Consider the following 14100-nt stretch of genomic DNA (forward strand, 5'->3'; position numbering starts at 1 on the left):
AAATTACCCAGCAACCCTGTCATCACATAATAAGGTGGTGAGACCACAACCAAGCAGATCTTCCAGAGAAATTTTAATTACACATCTCTCCAAGGAAAATTCTGTACAGACATTGAACTTAATTGTTCAAGAACTTAAATGCCTTTAACTTTTCTGTAACTATGGGGCTGGTCACAGATCTTGCTCCTGACACAAAACTGATCTGTATTCCAAATTTCTGCCAAGCAAAGGGATTTTGCATAGTCTCTATATGCAAGCCAACAAAGAAGTGCAGAAAGCACTGTTTCCTAATTTCACTTATTAGACAGTTCTTTCCCTTTCTAATGTCATTATCAAACTCAGCTGCAAAACTAGGGTAACATGCCCTTGTCAAAGGATTTCTACAGCTAAACAGCATGAGCAGAGAATCCCTAAATTAAATTTCAAGTCTTGCAAAAATATTCAGTTGTCACCAATGTCTTCTAACAAAACTTAGTTTTCCTGCAGTTATCTAGTGAAGTAATTTCTACCTTAGTGCACAGATCATAGAATCATAGAATGCTTTGGGTTGGAAGGTTCCAATCCCCCTGCCATGGGCAGGGACACCTTCCACTAGACCAGGTTGCTCACAGCCCCATCCAACCTGGCCTTGAACCCTTCCAGGGAGGGGGCAGCCACAGCTTCTCTGGGCAACCTGTGCCAGTGTCTCACCACCCTCACAGGAAAGAATTTCTTCCTTATATCTAATCTAAATCTCCCCTCTTTCAGTTTAAAACCGTTACCCCTCGTCCTATCCCTACACCCCCTGATAAAGAGTCCCTCCCCAGCTTTCCTGTAGCCCCTTTAAGTACTGGAAGGCTGCTAGAAGGTCTCCGCGGAGCCTTCTCTTCTCCAGGCTGAAGAACCCCAACTCTCTCAGCCTGTCCTCATAAGGGAGGTCCTCCAGGCCCTCGACCGCCTTTGTGGCCTTCTCTGGACTCACTCGAGCAGGTCCATGTCCTTCTGATGTTGGTGCCCCCAGAGCTGGACACAGCACTGCAGGGGGGGTCTCAGGAGAGTGGAGTAGAGGGGGAGAATCCCCTCCCTCGACCTGCTGGTCATACTTCTCCTGATGCAGCCCAGGATACAGTTGGCTTTCTGGGCTGCGAGTGCACATTGCTGGCTTGTAGTCAATTTTCCATCCACTAACACCCTCAAATCCTTCCCCACTGGGCTGCTCTCAATCCACTCTTCGCCCAGCCTGTATTTGTGCTTGGGATTGCCCTGACCCATGTGCAGGACCTTGCACTTGGCCTTGTTAAACTTCATGAGGTTTGCACAGGCCCACCTCTCCAGCCTGTCCAGGTCCCTCTAGGTGGATCCCTTCCCTCCAGCATCCAGATGGATCCCACCCCTCCCCCGGTGTCAACCGCACCACACAGCTTGGTGTCGTCGGTGAACTTGCTGAGGGTGCACTCGATCCCACTGTTCATGTTCCCAAAGATGCTGAATAGCACTGGTCCCAACACCGATCCCTGAGGAATGCCACTTGTCACTGCTCTCCACTTTGACATCAAGCCATTGACCACAACTCTGACCCATCCATCAAACCCATGCCTCTCCAATTTAGAGACAAGGATGTTGTGTGGGACAGTGTCAGAAGCTTTGCACAAGTCCAGGTAGATGATGCCAGTTGCCTTCCCCTTGTCCACCAGTGCTGTAACCCTGTCGTAGAAGTCCACCAAATCTGCCAGGCACGATTTGCCCTCAGTGAAGCCATGCTGGCTGTCACCAATCACCTCCTTATTTTCCATGTGCCCTAGCATATCTTCCAGGAGGATCCACTCCATGATCTTACCAGGCACAGAGGTGAGACTGACTAGCCTGTAGTTCCCCGGGTCTCCTTTATTTCCCTTTTTAAAAATGGGGGTTGTGTTTCCCCTTTTCCAGTCAGTGAAAACTTCACCAGACTGCGGCTTAGCCACTTCATCCACCAGTTCCCTCGGGACCCGTGGATGCATCTCATCAGGTCCCATGGACTTGTGCACCTTCAGGTTCCTTAGATGGTCTCAAACCTGATCTTCTCCTATAATGGGCTTCATTCTCCTAGTCCCCACCTTTACCTTTGTTAGTGTTCTAAAAGTTAGGCAAAGACATCCTCTATGTAATAATTAGGCTCCTTTAAAACAGCATAGAAAACATATCCTGGGGAACTGAGGAGAAATTTTTAACTGCGATTTTATGTTATTTCTTTCATGAAAGACATGGGCTTCAACAGCCACTCCTCCAAACAATCCTGTCCTACATTCTGTCTCCATCTCCACCGTTGTTCTAGGAGAACTGCCCATGTAGCCATACAATAAAGTGGAGTGGAAAACTGATCCAACCGAAGCCCCACCATTTTCCCAGTTGTTTTTTATTATTTTTAACTATCAGTTCCCTAGAACAATTGCATGGTCATGCAATAACAAAAGGTGATGTAACAAAACACTGTGGAAGAAGAGTTTTATATTGATGCTGAGGAAGCATTATTAGCATGAACAACGAATTAGGCAACTGGAGAAACAGAATAAGCAAACGAAAAGCATCACTATGAAAAGGAACTGTGCAGTTGATGAGACTGCCCTCCCAACAACCTGCAAACATAAACAAAGAAAAGAAGAAATGCTTCCTCAGTCAACTTGTTGATATAATATACCCTATCTACTGCAGACTCTTACTTTTTCAATATCACTATTAACTTATGGCAGCATGCATGTACACCCTCCCCACGCACTCTACAGCACTGTTAAGTGAGACAGCAGAAATCTGCAGATCTTTCAGCTAGGATTAGCAACATGAGACCAGCACACAGCAAATCAATTGCTGTTTCAAGCCTTGCAATACATGCATTGATAATCACAAATCATTTGGCAAGCAATTTTTGCTTATGATCTGCATAAAGCAGATACTTTAATATTATCTCCCAGTGTTTCTTATTCATCATTCACAGCTTTTACAGGGAAAAAAAAAAAGCTACATTATATTTGCTAAAAGAACTTAAAAGAACTTCTGCTATGTGACCAGTTTTTAGTGAAAGGGGTTCGAAATAAGGAAGTCTCAATTAGAGCCTCTTCCTCCTTTCAAAAACCGCACTGAACTCTGCTAAGGAAAGCAGTAGTTCCCCCAAAAGCCCTTTGGACACCACATAATTGTTAATAAAACTAATAAACAGAAGAAAACTCTGCCTCAGGAAGCCTTTTTCCTAGGGAGGTGACTGACTGAGGCCACAGAAACAGAACACCATATTTCCTGGCAGATAGAGTCAAAGCCTGCTATTACACTGCTGCCAAGATATATTTTGATTAAAGGTGTTTTGAGGAAATGGATTTTCTTGCTTTGGATTTTTTTCTGAATATACATGGAATACTTTTCCCTTTGTCAGATAAGATGATCTATTCACACTCCATGCACATTTTCAGAAGTCTGTGTGAATTTGTACTCAAAAACAGTCAGCCAATAATTCTTTCAGTCATGTAACTGGGCAGCAGTCAAACTGAATTTGTCATATCAAAGGTTAGCATGAAGGAAGAAACAGCCTCTCACAGCAATTTTAAACACTGCTCTAGCAACTAAAGTAGTGAATCAGCTGAAGCACCCTGAGGTTTACATAGTGCCATGCAATTTGTTCCTCCTCTTTTAAATATCAATGCAGTAAAGAAATAGAACAGTATTAAAAGTCATGCACTATTCATGCAACTTCCTCTTCCCGCTTACTATATCTGCAGTTGTTTAAAATATCTGACAACAAATCATGCTGTAACCTCCTATAAGTCCTAACCAGACTACAAACACTCTAGGAAACAAGGCCTGAGAAACCACAAAGCAATATTCCTTCCTTTCACAAAGTCAGAAAAGTCATACTGGTGCTTGGAACACAGTCCTGGTTACAATACAGCTCAAGTTGTTCTTATTTTACCTTATTTTGTCAAAATGCCCACAAAAATATCTTGGAAAAATCCCTACTTTAAATTTAAAAACCCATCTATCTTGCCCTTATTTATCTGCAAAAACAACAAGCAAGCTAAACTGGCCTCATTCATTGCGAACATACTTCCCTGTGCCAGTTTCTCTACTCAGGTGACTGATGCCAAACATACTGGTCTTGTAACATCAATAAAAACAGAAAGGAAAAGCAAGCCGAGCAGGCAAGCTAGGCTTTCTAACATCGCGCTCTCAAAGACTTATGACATGCCCAGTTTCCCCCAGTAACAAAGAATTTTAACAGAGATTTAGGTACACTGTTTAATTTTAAAATCTGACTTTGCATGAATTAAGGAACCAGCTTTCTTATCCTTCCCTACAATTCAAATCATAGTATTTACAAAGCATAATCCATTTTGGACTTCATATGATAAAACAACCCTATACACTATAACAGCTACTCTTTTGTGACTGTCTTCAACAAAACTCCAAGCTTCACATTTTTTCTACAGGATTATTAGAATTCTTATCCTCTTGTATTCAATTAACCAAATGATTATAATATATTCCTCATTTGTTGCTTTATTTTAGGATGCTCCCTTTCATACTCAGAAACACAGATTATGAAAATTATCAATAATGAACAGATCCATTGATACTTTTGCTCAGGTGCTTTTTGACAGAAAAGAGACTTTACAATAAATGTGTATTCAACGCTAATAGAGAAAGCAATTTAGTTAACATTCAGATTCTAAGAAGCAAGCCTCAGTCTCAAAGACAAGGCTAGTGGCTCCCGAACTACTGTGCAAGGCCATTCAGTGCTAACTTTTTTCCCTAAACAAATGCATTATGATGAAGTCCCAGAGGTCTAAGAGAAGTTGAGGCTTGACAGCATCTGTGGTTCAAAATCTCTGGTCATTTTCTGTGATTCCCAAAACAGCCTATTGCTCTGAAGTAGGAATGAAGATGCCTCTGAAGTTCCAACTACACAGTTTTAATTTCAGAACTAAAAATTTTCCTCTGTGGTCTCCAGCAATTTTCTGCAATATTATCTCCCTCTGAGACACGTACAAACAGAGAGTAGGCAAGATTTTCAAAGCTGATGGGTGACTTTAGACACCCATCAGAAGGCACTATAGGGCATCATATTTTATAAAATAAGAATTGAAATCTCAAAAATGAATAGCCATTTTTAAGAATGCTGATCAAAGTAGATGAAGTACTTTGAACATGGAAAGTGCTACAATTCTGCAACAATCAATCACACAGAAATAGCAGTTACTAAAGAAAGTCACACTAAGAAATACAGGACCAGTACAGTAAATTAAACATTCAACACACAAATCCTTCATATACCTTGAATAACCACAGTATCTCAAAAAAACAAAATTCTAATTGTATCCTTTCTGCACAGTCCCTGGATTACTTTCATTTACTTTATAGCAAAAATATTTTTATCTGATTTCCAATATAAAATAAGACATTCAAATCTGTGACAGGTTACGAACTTTGTTTCCACTTAAAATTAGAAAGCAGTTCCAATTTTGTAGCTAGCAATTTCACCATATACAAAAACTACACTTGTCAAGTCCCTGACAGGACAAATACAGAAGAATCACACATTCCTTCACATGCTTGCATACTATGTGCACTATTGTCTGAAAATGAAATGCTGTTTACCCACTGCTCTGAAGAGTTATTTGTAAAACTATTTTACACAAGCATGAGGGCTCCTGTTCTGGGCTATTGCTATGACCATTATCCCATATGAATACTGAAAACCACCATTTTCAACATTTAGATTGTTTCTAGTATGCAACAGCTACTTGTGCTGATCAGTTCCTGCACTGCAAGTCTAATTCACATTTTCCTTCAATATGAAAAACTTCTCACGAGCTCTTCCCCTGAAACCACCCCTAGAAAATAAATCTTAAGGCTTTTTCAAAATGCGTGGCAAAATTATACTGACAATTGCTCTGTCAGTTGTTGCTCAACAAGTTTCACAGGAAGATAATTTAGCTCTAGCTCTTCCTTTTAACATGCTTTGATAAAGCCTGCTCTGGAAAACTTAACATTACAGTTTTAAGTCTACCACATTCATCAAATATCACTTTAAGTTTTAATTCCATTTCAAACATGATTTATGACCTAAGCATCAGTTTAATGTCCTGCTTTCAGACATATCCACAAACTAGTTTATCCTTCAAGCTTGCTAAATCTTAAGCTTCCTTTCGAAGTTGCTGCAATTCTTTTTCCAGACAGGTATGTAAATATCTGCAAAAATTAGCACAACCATGCATAAAGCTAGAACAAAAATGTGCAAAGAGGACAGTGAAAGACTAACAAAATGTAACAACATATAACAAAACATACTTTTTGGTATAAACCATATAAAACTTCTTTCCCTGGTAAAATATTTCAGGATGAAAACAGTTTGCTTTCTGTCCACATTATTATCTCTCCTTCCCATTTACAGCAAAGTTCTCCTTTCCCATGCTTATTTTCACTCAAACTGAACAAGAAAAAAAACCTCCTAAGTCACAGTATGTGGGAGACCAAGGAATTGCAGGGGTTTGGTTTTTAAATCATGTAGCTGTTGGTCCTACTTTCTGTTTTTTCTACCATGGTCTGTATTATTGCTAAGTGGTTTTTTTTCAACAGCAGTTGAAAAGAGGTTTGTATAAAAAAAAGTCTAGCTGCAAATATGTCACCTGGGTTTTGCTGGAAGATATGACCTTGCGTTTACAGAGGCGCTTTGTCAGATCTGTTTTGCTGCAGTTCTGATCTGCTGGCTTACAAACAGATTTTGTGCTAGAAATTAAAGGATTTTTTTTAGTGGTACACTGTAGATACCTTTTTCCCTGCAAAATAGTTACAAAAACAGTCATAACTACTGAGGACACCATAGCACAATAAAGAAAAACAGATGGCAGATCACTAGTGAAAGGCACAAGTCATGATGCTTTTAAAGTAATTTAAAAACATTATTATATTTTTCTCTTATAACTCCTATCTCTCCACTTGAGAAGAAAGCAAACAAAAGTTTTAATGAATTCAGCCAACCCATCCACAACTAGAAAAATGAATACCAATGATATCCAAAACACATGTTGAATGTTACTGAATTCAGCACAGTTTTACTTGCCTTAGATTATTAATTTTACCTTCTGATGAGAGCTCAGAGGCAATCTCTTAGCAATAAATAAAGACGCATCACCCTGACCATACCCCCAGATACCATCTACTGAACAGAACACAAAAAGCTCTCTGTCAACAAAATAACACTTTTCTTCCTCAGTCACATAGAAGACAAATAGACAGTGGCTATTAAGGGAGCAAGACCCTATTAGTGCAGGAGTATCATACTGTCAATGAAATGGTCACATTATTGTGTGACAAGTGGAAGTTTGGCACAATAAAAATTTGCTGCTTAAAAGGCTCATGGCTAGGGGAAATTTAAAAAAAAAAAAGGGATGGGACAAGATACAGGTCAAACATCCAAGTCTCACAGAAAGGCAGCACATTAGACAAGCCTGATTTTCCCATTTTTAAAATGGTCTTTGAAAGAAACAGTGTCAAGACTGGTTTGATTAGGTTCTGGTAGGCAATTTTTAAATTTAGAGCTAATTTTTATGAGATAAGATTTATAAATTACACACAGGGCACAACGGATGTCTCTGTTTGGAACAGACAGCTGGCTGAAGACAGGGCCAGGTTCTGCACACTTTGGAACACACTGTGCTGCAAATATATTAGCCTTCAGCAGTCGCAGAATATAAAAAGAAAATAAGGTTAAAAAGACCCAAACACAATGGGAGGACTAGTCCAGCAGATCACAGAGTATCTCCAGCAAAAAACTGGGCCACATTTTCTCCTGTGTGAAGTTACATGAGGGGAGTCATTAACCCCCAGTTCTGAAGCTACTCTAACCAAAGCAGTGCAATCTTTGGGCTGCTCTAACATGCATCTCACTGATCCTTCAGTGACAATACAGAATTAGGTAGGCAGTCTGAACCAGAGGAACTCTTTTAAGCAAATACGCATTTATTTTTCTAGTACACAATAACACCCACTTAATTTTAACCAAAAGGGGAACAGGCTTCAATGACAAGTAAGAAAAGAAGGGGGAAACTGTGCTTTAGAACAGCAACATGATTTCAGAAGCTAGGCCTCTCAGTCAATGGATTAGTTCAAAGTAGTTCCAGTATTCAAAAAATAGAGGGGAATGCGGGGGCGGGGGGGGAAGGAGTAACTACATTGGTTCAATTCTATGAAATGATTAAGTGAAAATACTACACAAACGTCAGTGCAAACAAGGAGATCAAATGCTGTCCACCTTGTTTAGAATACAAATAACCACAAGCTATCACAGAATGCCATCTGCCCTTCTCAGAACATCTCAGCAGATACCAACACATGGAAGGAAAGGGAAGAACATCCCAAACATACAGCCCTTTAGTGCTAATCTATTCGAGGACATTTCCCTTATCAGTAGAAGAAACTTTTCATTAGAACGTATCCAAAAGATGAACAAGAACACGTGTTCATCCTGGGGAGGTGTGGTGTGCAACAGGGACAACCAACACAAAACAGTCAAAACATTCCCTGTGATCACCTTCTTATGCAGAACTTTAGGACTAGATGAACTCTTGATGTCCCTTCTAATCTGAACTTTCCTATAACCACAAAATAGTCTGGTAACAAGGTTTTCCAGTTAAAAGACACCGATTCAAAGGAATTAATCTATACATTTTCTGACTTCCAGTTAAATATCAAAGTTGCATTGGCCTGAATACTTTGCTCTGCATAGTATAAAAGTTGTCAGTGCACAGTGCGTTTGGGTTCTTAAATTGTAGGAAGAAGATACTCTACCAAATAAATACAGCATAATTCTCTTTCTCTTGAACTGTCACGTATAAGAGGAACCAGGCAGGCAGCTCTTACGTTTTCTCCACGCAGTATTCTTTGTACATAATTGCACTGTTAGATAGCAGATCAAAAGGCTCAAACTCCACATAACAGCAACTAGAAGGGAAATCCAGAGACCCTTCTTCACTTGACAGGACTAATCGTTCAAAATTATGCAGCTAAGATCATACATACAAGGGTATTCTATCACAATTTTTGGAGACCTCCTTGCCAGACAACGGAAGTAGTCATTACTTTCTGTTAATACCACTGCAACAGTTCCTACGCTCATGTACACCATTGGGACATTAGCACAGGCCAAACACTGTCACAAATCTATCAAACTAGAAGTGGTACACAAAGTCACTGAGCATTACAAATGCCACTTTCTACTCTTGTTTTGTGTCAGTACTGCACAAACTTGACCAGGAGAGCCACAGTAGCACTCTGCTGTACAAAAGATTAGCTCTGTAGTCTAACCCATCATATTTGGAAATGCAAATAAAGTGTATTGTACTATTACTGAATATTAATGATGCTTCCTATCAACTGTTGTTTACCCGGTTGCTTTTTTCAAGCAGAGCTGGCTGTGCCTGTGGTGTTATGCAACCCTCAGCAAATCCACATGCCTACTGTCTTTCTGAGATCTCAAGGTAACAGAGCCGGAATTCAGGCATCTTTCCCGCTCAAAGCCTGTCTTTGACATACATCAGGGCATTTTAGTCAAAGCACTGAATTGTAACTCCATTTGTCTCTACATTTTTTTGTTACTAAACTCAAGTACCTCCAACTATTAACTAGAGAGTGATATTCTAATAATATTAACTAGAAAGCTGCATGCTGTTAATGACTTACTATGCAGTTTATTTAGTATGGGACATCATTAGATGAAGAAAAACTGATAAACTGTTTGTGTAGGGTGGTGTTAACTGCTTCTGAGCAAACAAAGCAGACTGAAGGCCAAGATACCAAAACAAACTGATGATCTGTAAGAGTTCTACATAGGCACTGAAGACTGAGCAACAGTATTACTGTCACCAATTTCTATTATACAACAAATCACTGAAAAGACAAATAACTCATCAGTTACAAAACTGTTTTGGACTTGTAAGACCATAATAAAGACGGTCTTTATGTGAACTCTTACATTCTCAGCATGTTTCCTGTTCTCATAGTCATCCTTCTATGCATCTATAAAGGCATGCATCTTCACAGGCTAAAGCACAGCAAAGTCACCACTCAAAGAACTTAACTGAAATAATCTTAATTCCATACCAGGTCCTCTCATTACTTCTAAGACCACCTGCTTCATTTTCCCTGTCCCTTTTACAACACTTGAGAACACAAGCTCTCAAGACCATATACACTCAGTACAATCTCATTAATTACTGTATGAAATACTGTCCTCTTTAAAGAAACAAGAAGTCGCAAAACATTCATTGGTTTCATACAGGGTGTACTTAATAACTACCTAAAAGCACCTTCAGCAAAGTACCAGTCCCTCCCATCCTTTCCCCAAATCCTTCCTACTTTCCAATTTCTGTACACCAACTTTTTTCTTTTGTATTACTACAACATCCCACTTAAATCACTCCCACGTATTTGCCTGGTTCCAACCTTCCTGTACGGAAGAAACACTTTTTTCAAAACCTATTACCACATCAAGCACAGGTACAAATACATGCTCTAAAGGCATCCAAACCCACACATTCTTCTCTTCTCCTATCAGAAATAAATCAGACACAGATTTCATCATCCTTTGATTCAAACATTTCTGCTACCCCACTCTTCCTACTCACTCTGATTATTTTCTCAGCATCCTTTCCCAGGTTCTTGGCCCTTTGACATTCTTTCAGAACCTAAACATCATGGATGTATGAAACAGCAAACATGGTGGCATCTCTGTTAAACCAACAATTACACACAGGAGGGAGTTGTCCAAGTGTCCCTTGGAAGAAACATGCAGTGTGATACCTATCTTAGGCCATTTTTCATCTTTATGAGCTGTGAAACAAACAAGCCGGTAACATCAAACAGTGAGGCTTATAGAAAACACAGAACATGTATTCTTGCAACAATTTTTTTCCTTAGTACCATATTTAAACATCTGTCCAAGCATCTTGACTTTTTATTATCCCCTTGTTCTACTACACTAATCTTTCGCTGTCAAAACTAGTGCAAGTTTTATTTCCCCATCAGTTTCCTTTAGAAGAACAAAAACCTGTAAGTGCTAGGTTTATTGCTCATCTTGTTACACTATGCTTTTAATTTCTATTAAGGGCAAACATATTTCCAGAAAGCTAGTTAGTGTACTCGCTGGGGGAAAAGCAATCATGTTTGATACATGAATTCCTAGCACTGATACAGTCTAATCTAAACTCTACAGAAGACAACATAATGCTGCTTTAAAAACCACACACACAAACCTCAAGCCACCTTCAAAGGGAAAAATGATAGCTATGTTACGACAAACAGGATTTATTCTAATAAGCGTATGTATGAGTGTAACAGAAGAGTGCAGTCAGAGAGCTCAGACAGAGCAATTCATTTCCCGGTCAAGAACTCTTGGGGTCAGCCCAAACTAGTGAGTACTGTCAAGCTGGTATTGAGACCATCACCACAAGCTCTGTGATTCAGACACAAGTATGGATAAATCCACGGGCCATGGGAAAGGAGATGGGGGGTGGGGGGTGGGAAAAAAAAAAAACGGAAAAAATATCTTTTTTTTGTAAAAAGTGATGTAACAAATTATTAGTGAGACAGAAGCTTTAACCATTAATATATAAAAACCTAACTAATGTAAGTTCTCGTACTAACCTGTACAACATCTGTGATGCAAGGTAATGCCAATGAATGGAAAAAGTAACTTTGTGAATACATCATTTAGAAGGAATTTCTCCCTTTGAGAAAGGGCAAGAGAAATAACGCTGGAGGGGACAGGAAGCCGGCCAACACTTCAGATCGAAATAGTCAAACTCAACGTACTTCCCTGCCACAGACACTACAGTCACAGCCGCCTTATTTCCCTCGCACGTTATAACACAAGCACAGCAAGTAGCTCCTGTCTAGAGGGAGGCACCGTCTAACCGCAGCCTTTTTCAAGTGGTTCCCCCACCAAAAGCATCTCACGGATGTTTTTCTTTCATTTCTCGTCACTTTCAAAGCCTTAACACGCACGCAGAAGCAACGGCTGCAAAACTCTCAGGTACAGGGAAATAAATGAGACAGACGCACATCGGGTGAAAAAGCCTTATAAGATTTCGCAACGTGAAGGAGGAGGAGAGGCCAGTAAATCTCTGAAGTGCTGGTCCTCAGAAAAAGGCACCGTCATTCCTCCGTGAAAAGAAGTTTGGGGAGCCCTTCCCAAAGGGGGCCACAGGTAAGGGAAGGTGCTTTCCTCTGTGTCAACATCGTTTCAAGAAAAACAAACAAACAAACGAACAACAAAAAAACCCAAAAAACCAAAAAACAACCACTTAGAAAACCCGCAAAACCCCTAAACACCTCAAACCCAATACGTCTTAAAAATAAAATAATGATCCAAGTGAAGCCGGCAGGTCTCCCCAGCCCCTACACCCCCCCGTTCCCGGCGGGGGGAAGGACTCCCCTCTCTCACGCCCTCCGGCCCGGCTCCCCCTCAGCCCTCCCGCTCGCACCCCCGCTTCCTCCGGGGACCCCGCGGCAGCAGCGGCCCGGGCAGAGGCGCCGGGACGGGGCCGCCCCGGAGGGCCGGGCCGAGGCGAGGGGTCGCCCGGCCCGGGGGTGTGCGGGGTGCATGGGAAGCCCCCGGCCGCGTCCCGGCGCCGCGCCCTCCCCCGCCCCGCGGAGGCGGGAGGCACCTACCAGCTGCTGCCGGACCCACCGCAACATCCCCGGCGGCGCGGGTCGCGGCCCCCGCGGCGGGGCCCCCCTCGGCGGTGCCGCGCCCTCCGCTGTCGCCGCCGCCTCAGGCCAGCCGCCCGCCGCGGCTCCTCGCCATGGCGCAGGGGCCCGACGCCGAGTTAGGAGCGGCACAGCCCCCCCGGCGCCCCCAGCCGCCGCGGCTGCCGGCGCCCCGCCGCCGCCATCACAGGGCCGCCGCTGACACCCGCAACGCTGTGGCCCGGCCCCAGGAAGTGACGTCTGAGGGCGGGGGGAGGCGGGAAGAGGGGTTGGGTGTGGAGGGATGGAGGAAGGGGCCGAGGGGATGGGTGGCGGGGACGGGCCTTGTGCAGCGCGGGCCTTATCTGCGAGGGGTGACTCGCTGGTCCTGATTTCTTCACTGCCCCAGGTGCTGCTTCTGGATCAGAAGGGCCGTGCGTGGGCCCGAGTGACCTGAGTCCAGGCAGCCTCCTACAGGGACTTGGGCAGGGGTGGCCTGGAAAAAATCCCCCCCTCCCCACAGAGGAGCTCCAGCCGCAGCCTGTCAGGTCTCCGAGCCTGTCAGCCAGGGCTTCAGCGTCAATGAGACTCCCCTTTTCTAGTGAAGTGAAGCTACTTCACATCTTCATTGGTTTTATCTTCGCTTTCTTCTAAAAAAATGCAAAATGTACACATGTTGGAATAAAGACTTTGAAAAGAGGCTTGATAACCACTGATTTCAACTCAAAAAACAAGTGCAGAGTGTGTAGGTGTCCCAAAGCAAGGTACACGTGCTGGGAGGATCTGGCACCTTTCTCCTGCTACTGGCAGTGTTGTGCTAAACTGCTGTTTGGTTAAAACTGGGTGCTGAAATGTGTTGATGTCAGGCAGTGATCTCTCTGAAATCTTCCATTTTGCTCTAAAAACAGCTACTACTTACAAAAACAAAACAGTGTTCAGCTTCAAACATGCACACCTATACAAGTCTGCAGCTTCTGGGCCTCTGGGGCTAAGAACTAAAGGAGATTATTTTAAGCAGTAAAGACCTGGGTATTTGTGACCGAACACTGTTGTCAGTGAAGTCAATGACAACTTTGACACTGACTTAAAGAGAAGTCTTTTTTGCATGTAAAGTTCAGAGTACCATTCCTGCCATTCCCATTTGTTCCTAGGTAATTATGATATATAGCAACGAATCATAAACGTATCTGCCATAGAGCTAACGTAGTTTTTACTGTTCAGTTAGAAATTTAGACCATAATTCAGGATTTAAGATAAATTATATAATGCCTGGACAACTGAATCTTGTGGTGAATGCTGATGGTTTAAGCATATGCATTTAATTAGAAAAATAACCTTGAAACAGTGGGGAATAAGACTATTTTTATCAGGCATTTAGGAAAGCTAATGTTAGCAAAACTCTGTATTAAA

The 14100-nt window shown here is 42.1% G+C and overlaps 1 protein-coding gene across 15 annotated transcripts in view; it reads right to left on the reverse strand.

Moving 5' to 3' along the window:
• The window catches only part of ATP11B (ATPase phospholipid transporting 11B (putative)), a 71448-nt gene extending 58522 nt beyond the window's left edge, over positions 1 to 12926 (reverse strand). For all 15 annotated transcript variants that reach the window (XR_012624319.1, XR_012624321.1, XR_012624320.1 and 12 more), the window contains exon 1: positions 12673 to 12926. Coding sequence is in view for 12 of the 15 variants with exons in the window: in XM_074834186.1 (XP_074690287.1) it covers positions 12673 to 12699 (27 nt within the window). In the remaining 3 variants the exon portion in view is untranslated. The remainder of the gene's footprint in view (positions 1 to 12672) is intronic.
• Between the last annotated feature and the right edge of the window lie 1174 nt (positions 12927 to 14100).

The sequence above is a fragment of the Strix aluco genome, chromosome 9 (genome assembly GCF_031877795.1).
Source record: "Strix aluco isolate bStrAlu1 chromosome 9, bStrAlu1.hap1, whole genome shotgun sequence".
Taxonomy (NCBI): domain Eukaryota; kingdom Metazoa; phylum Chordata; class Aves; order Strigiformes; family Strigidae; genus Strix; species Strix aluco.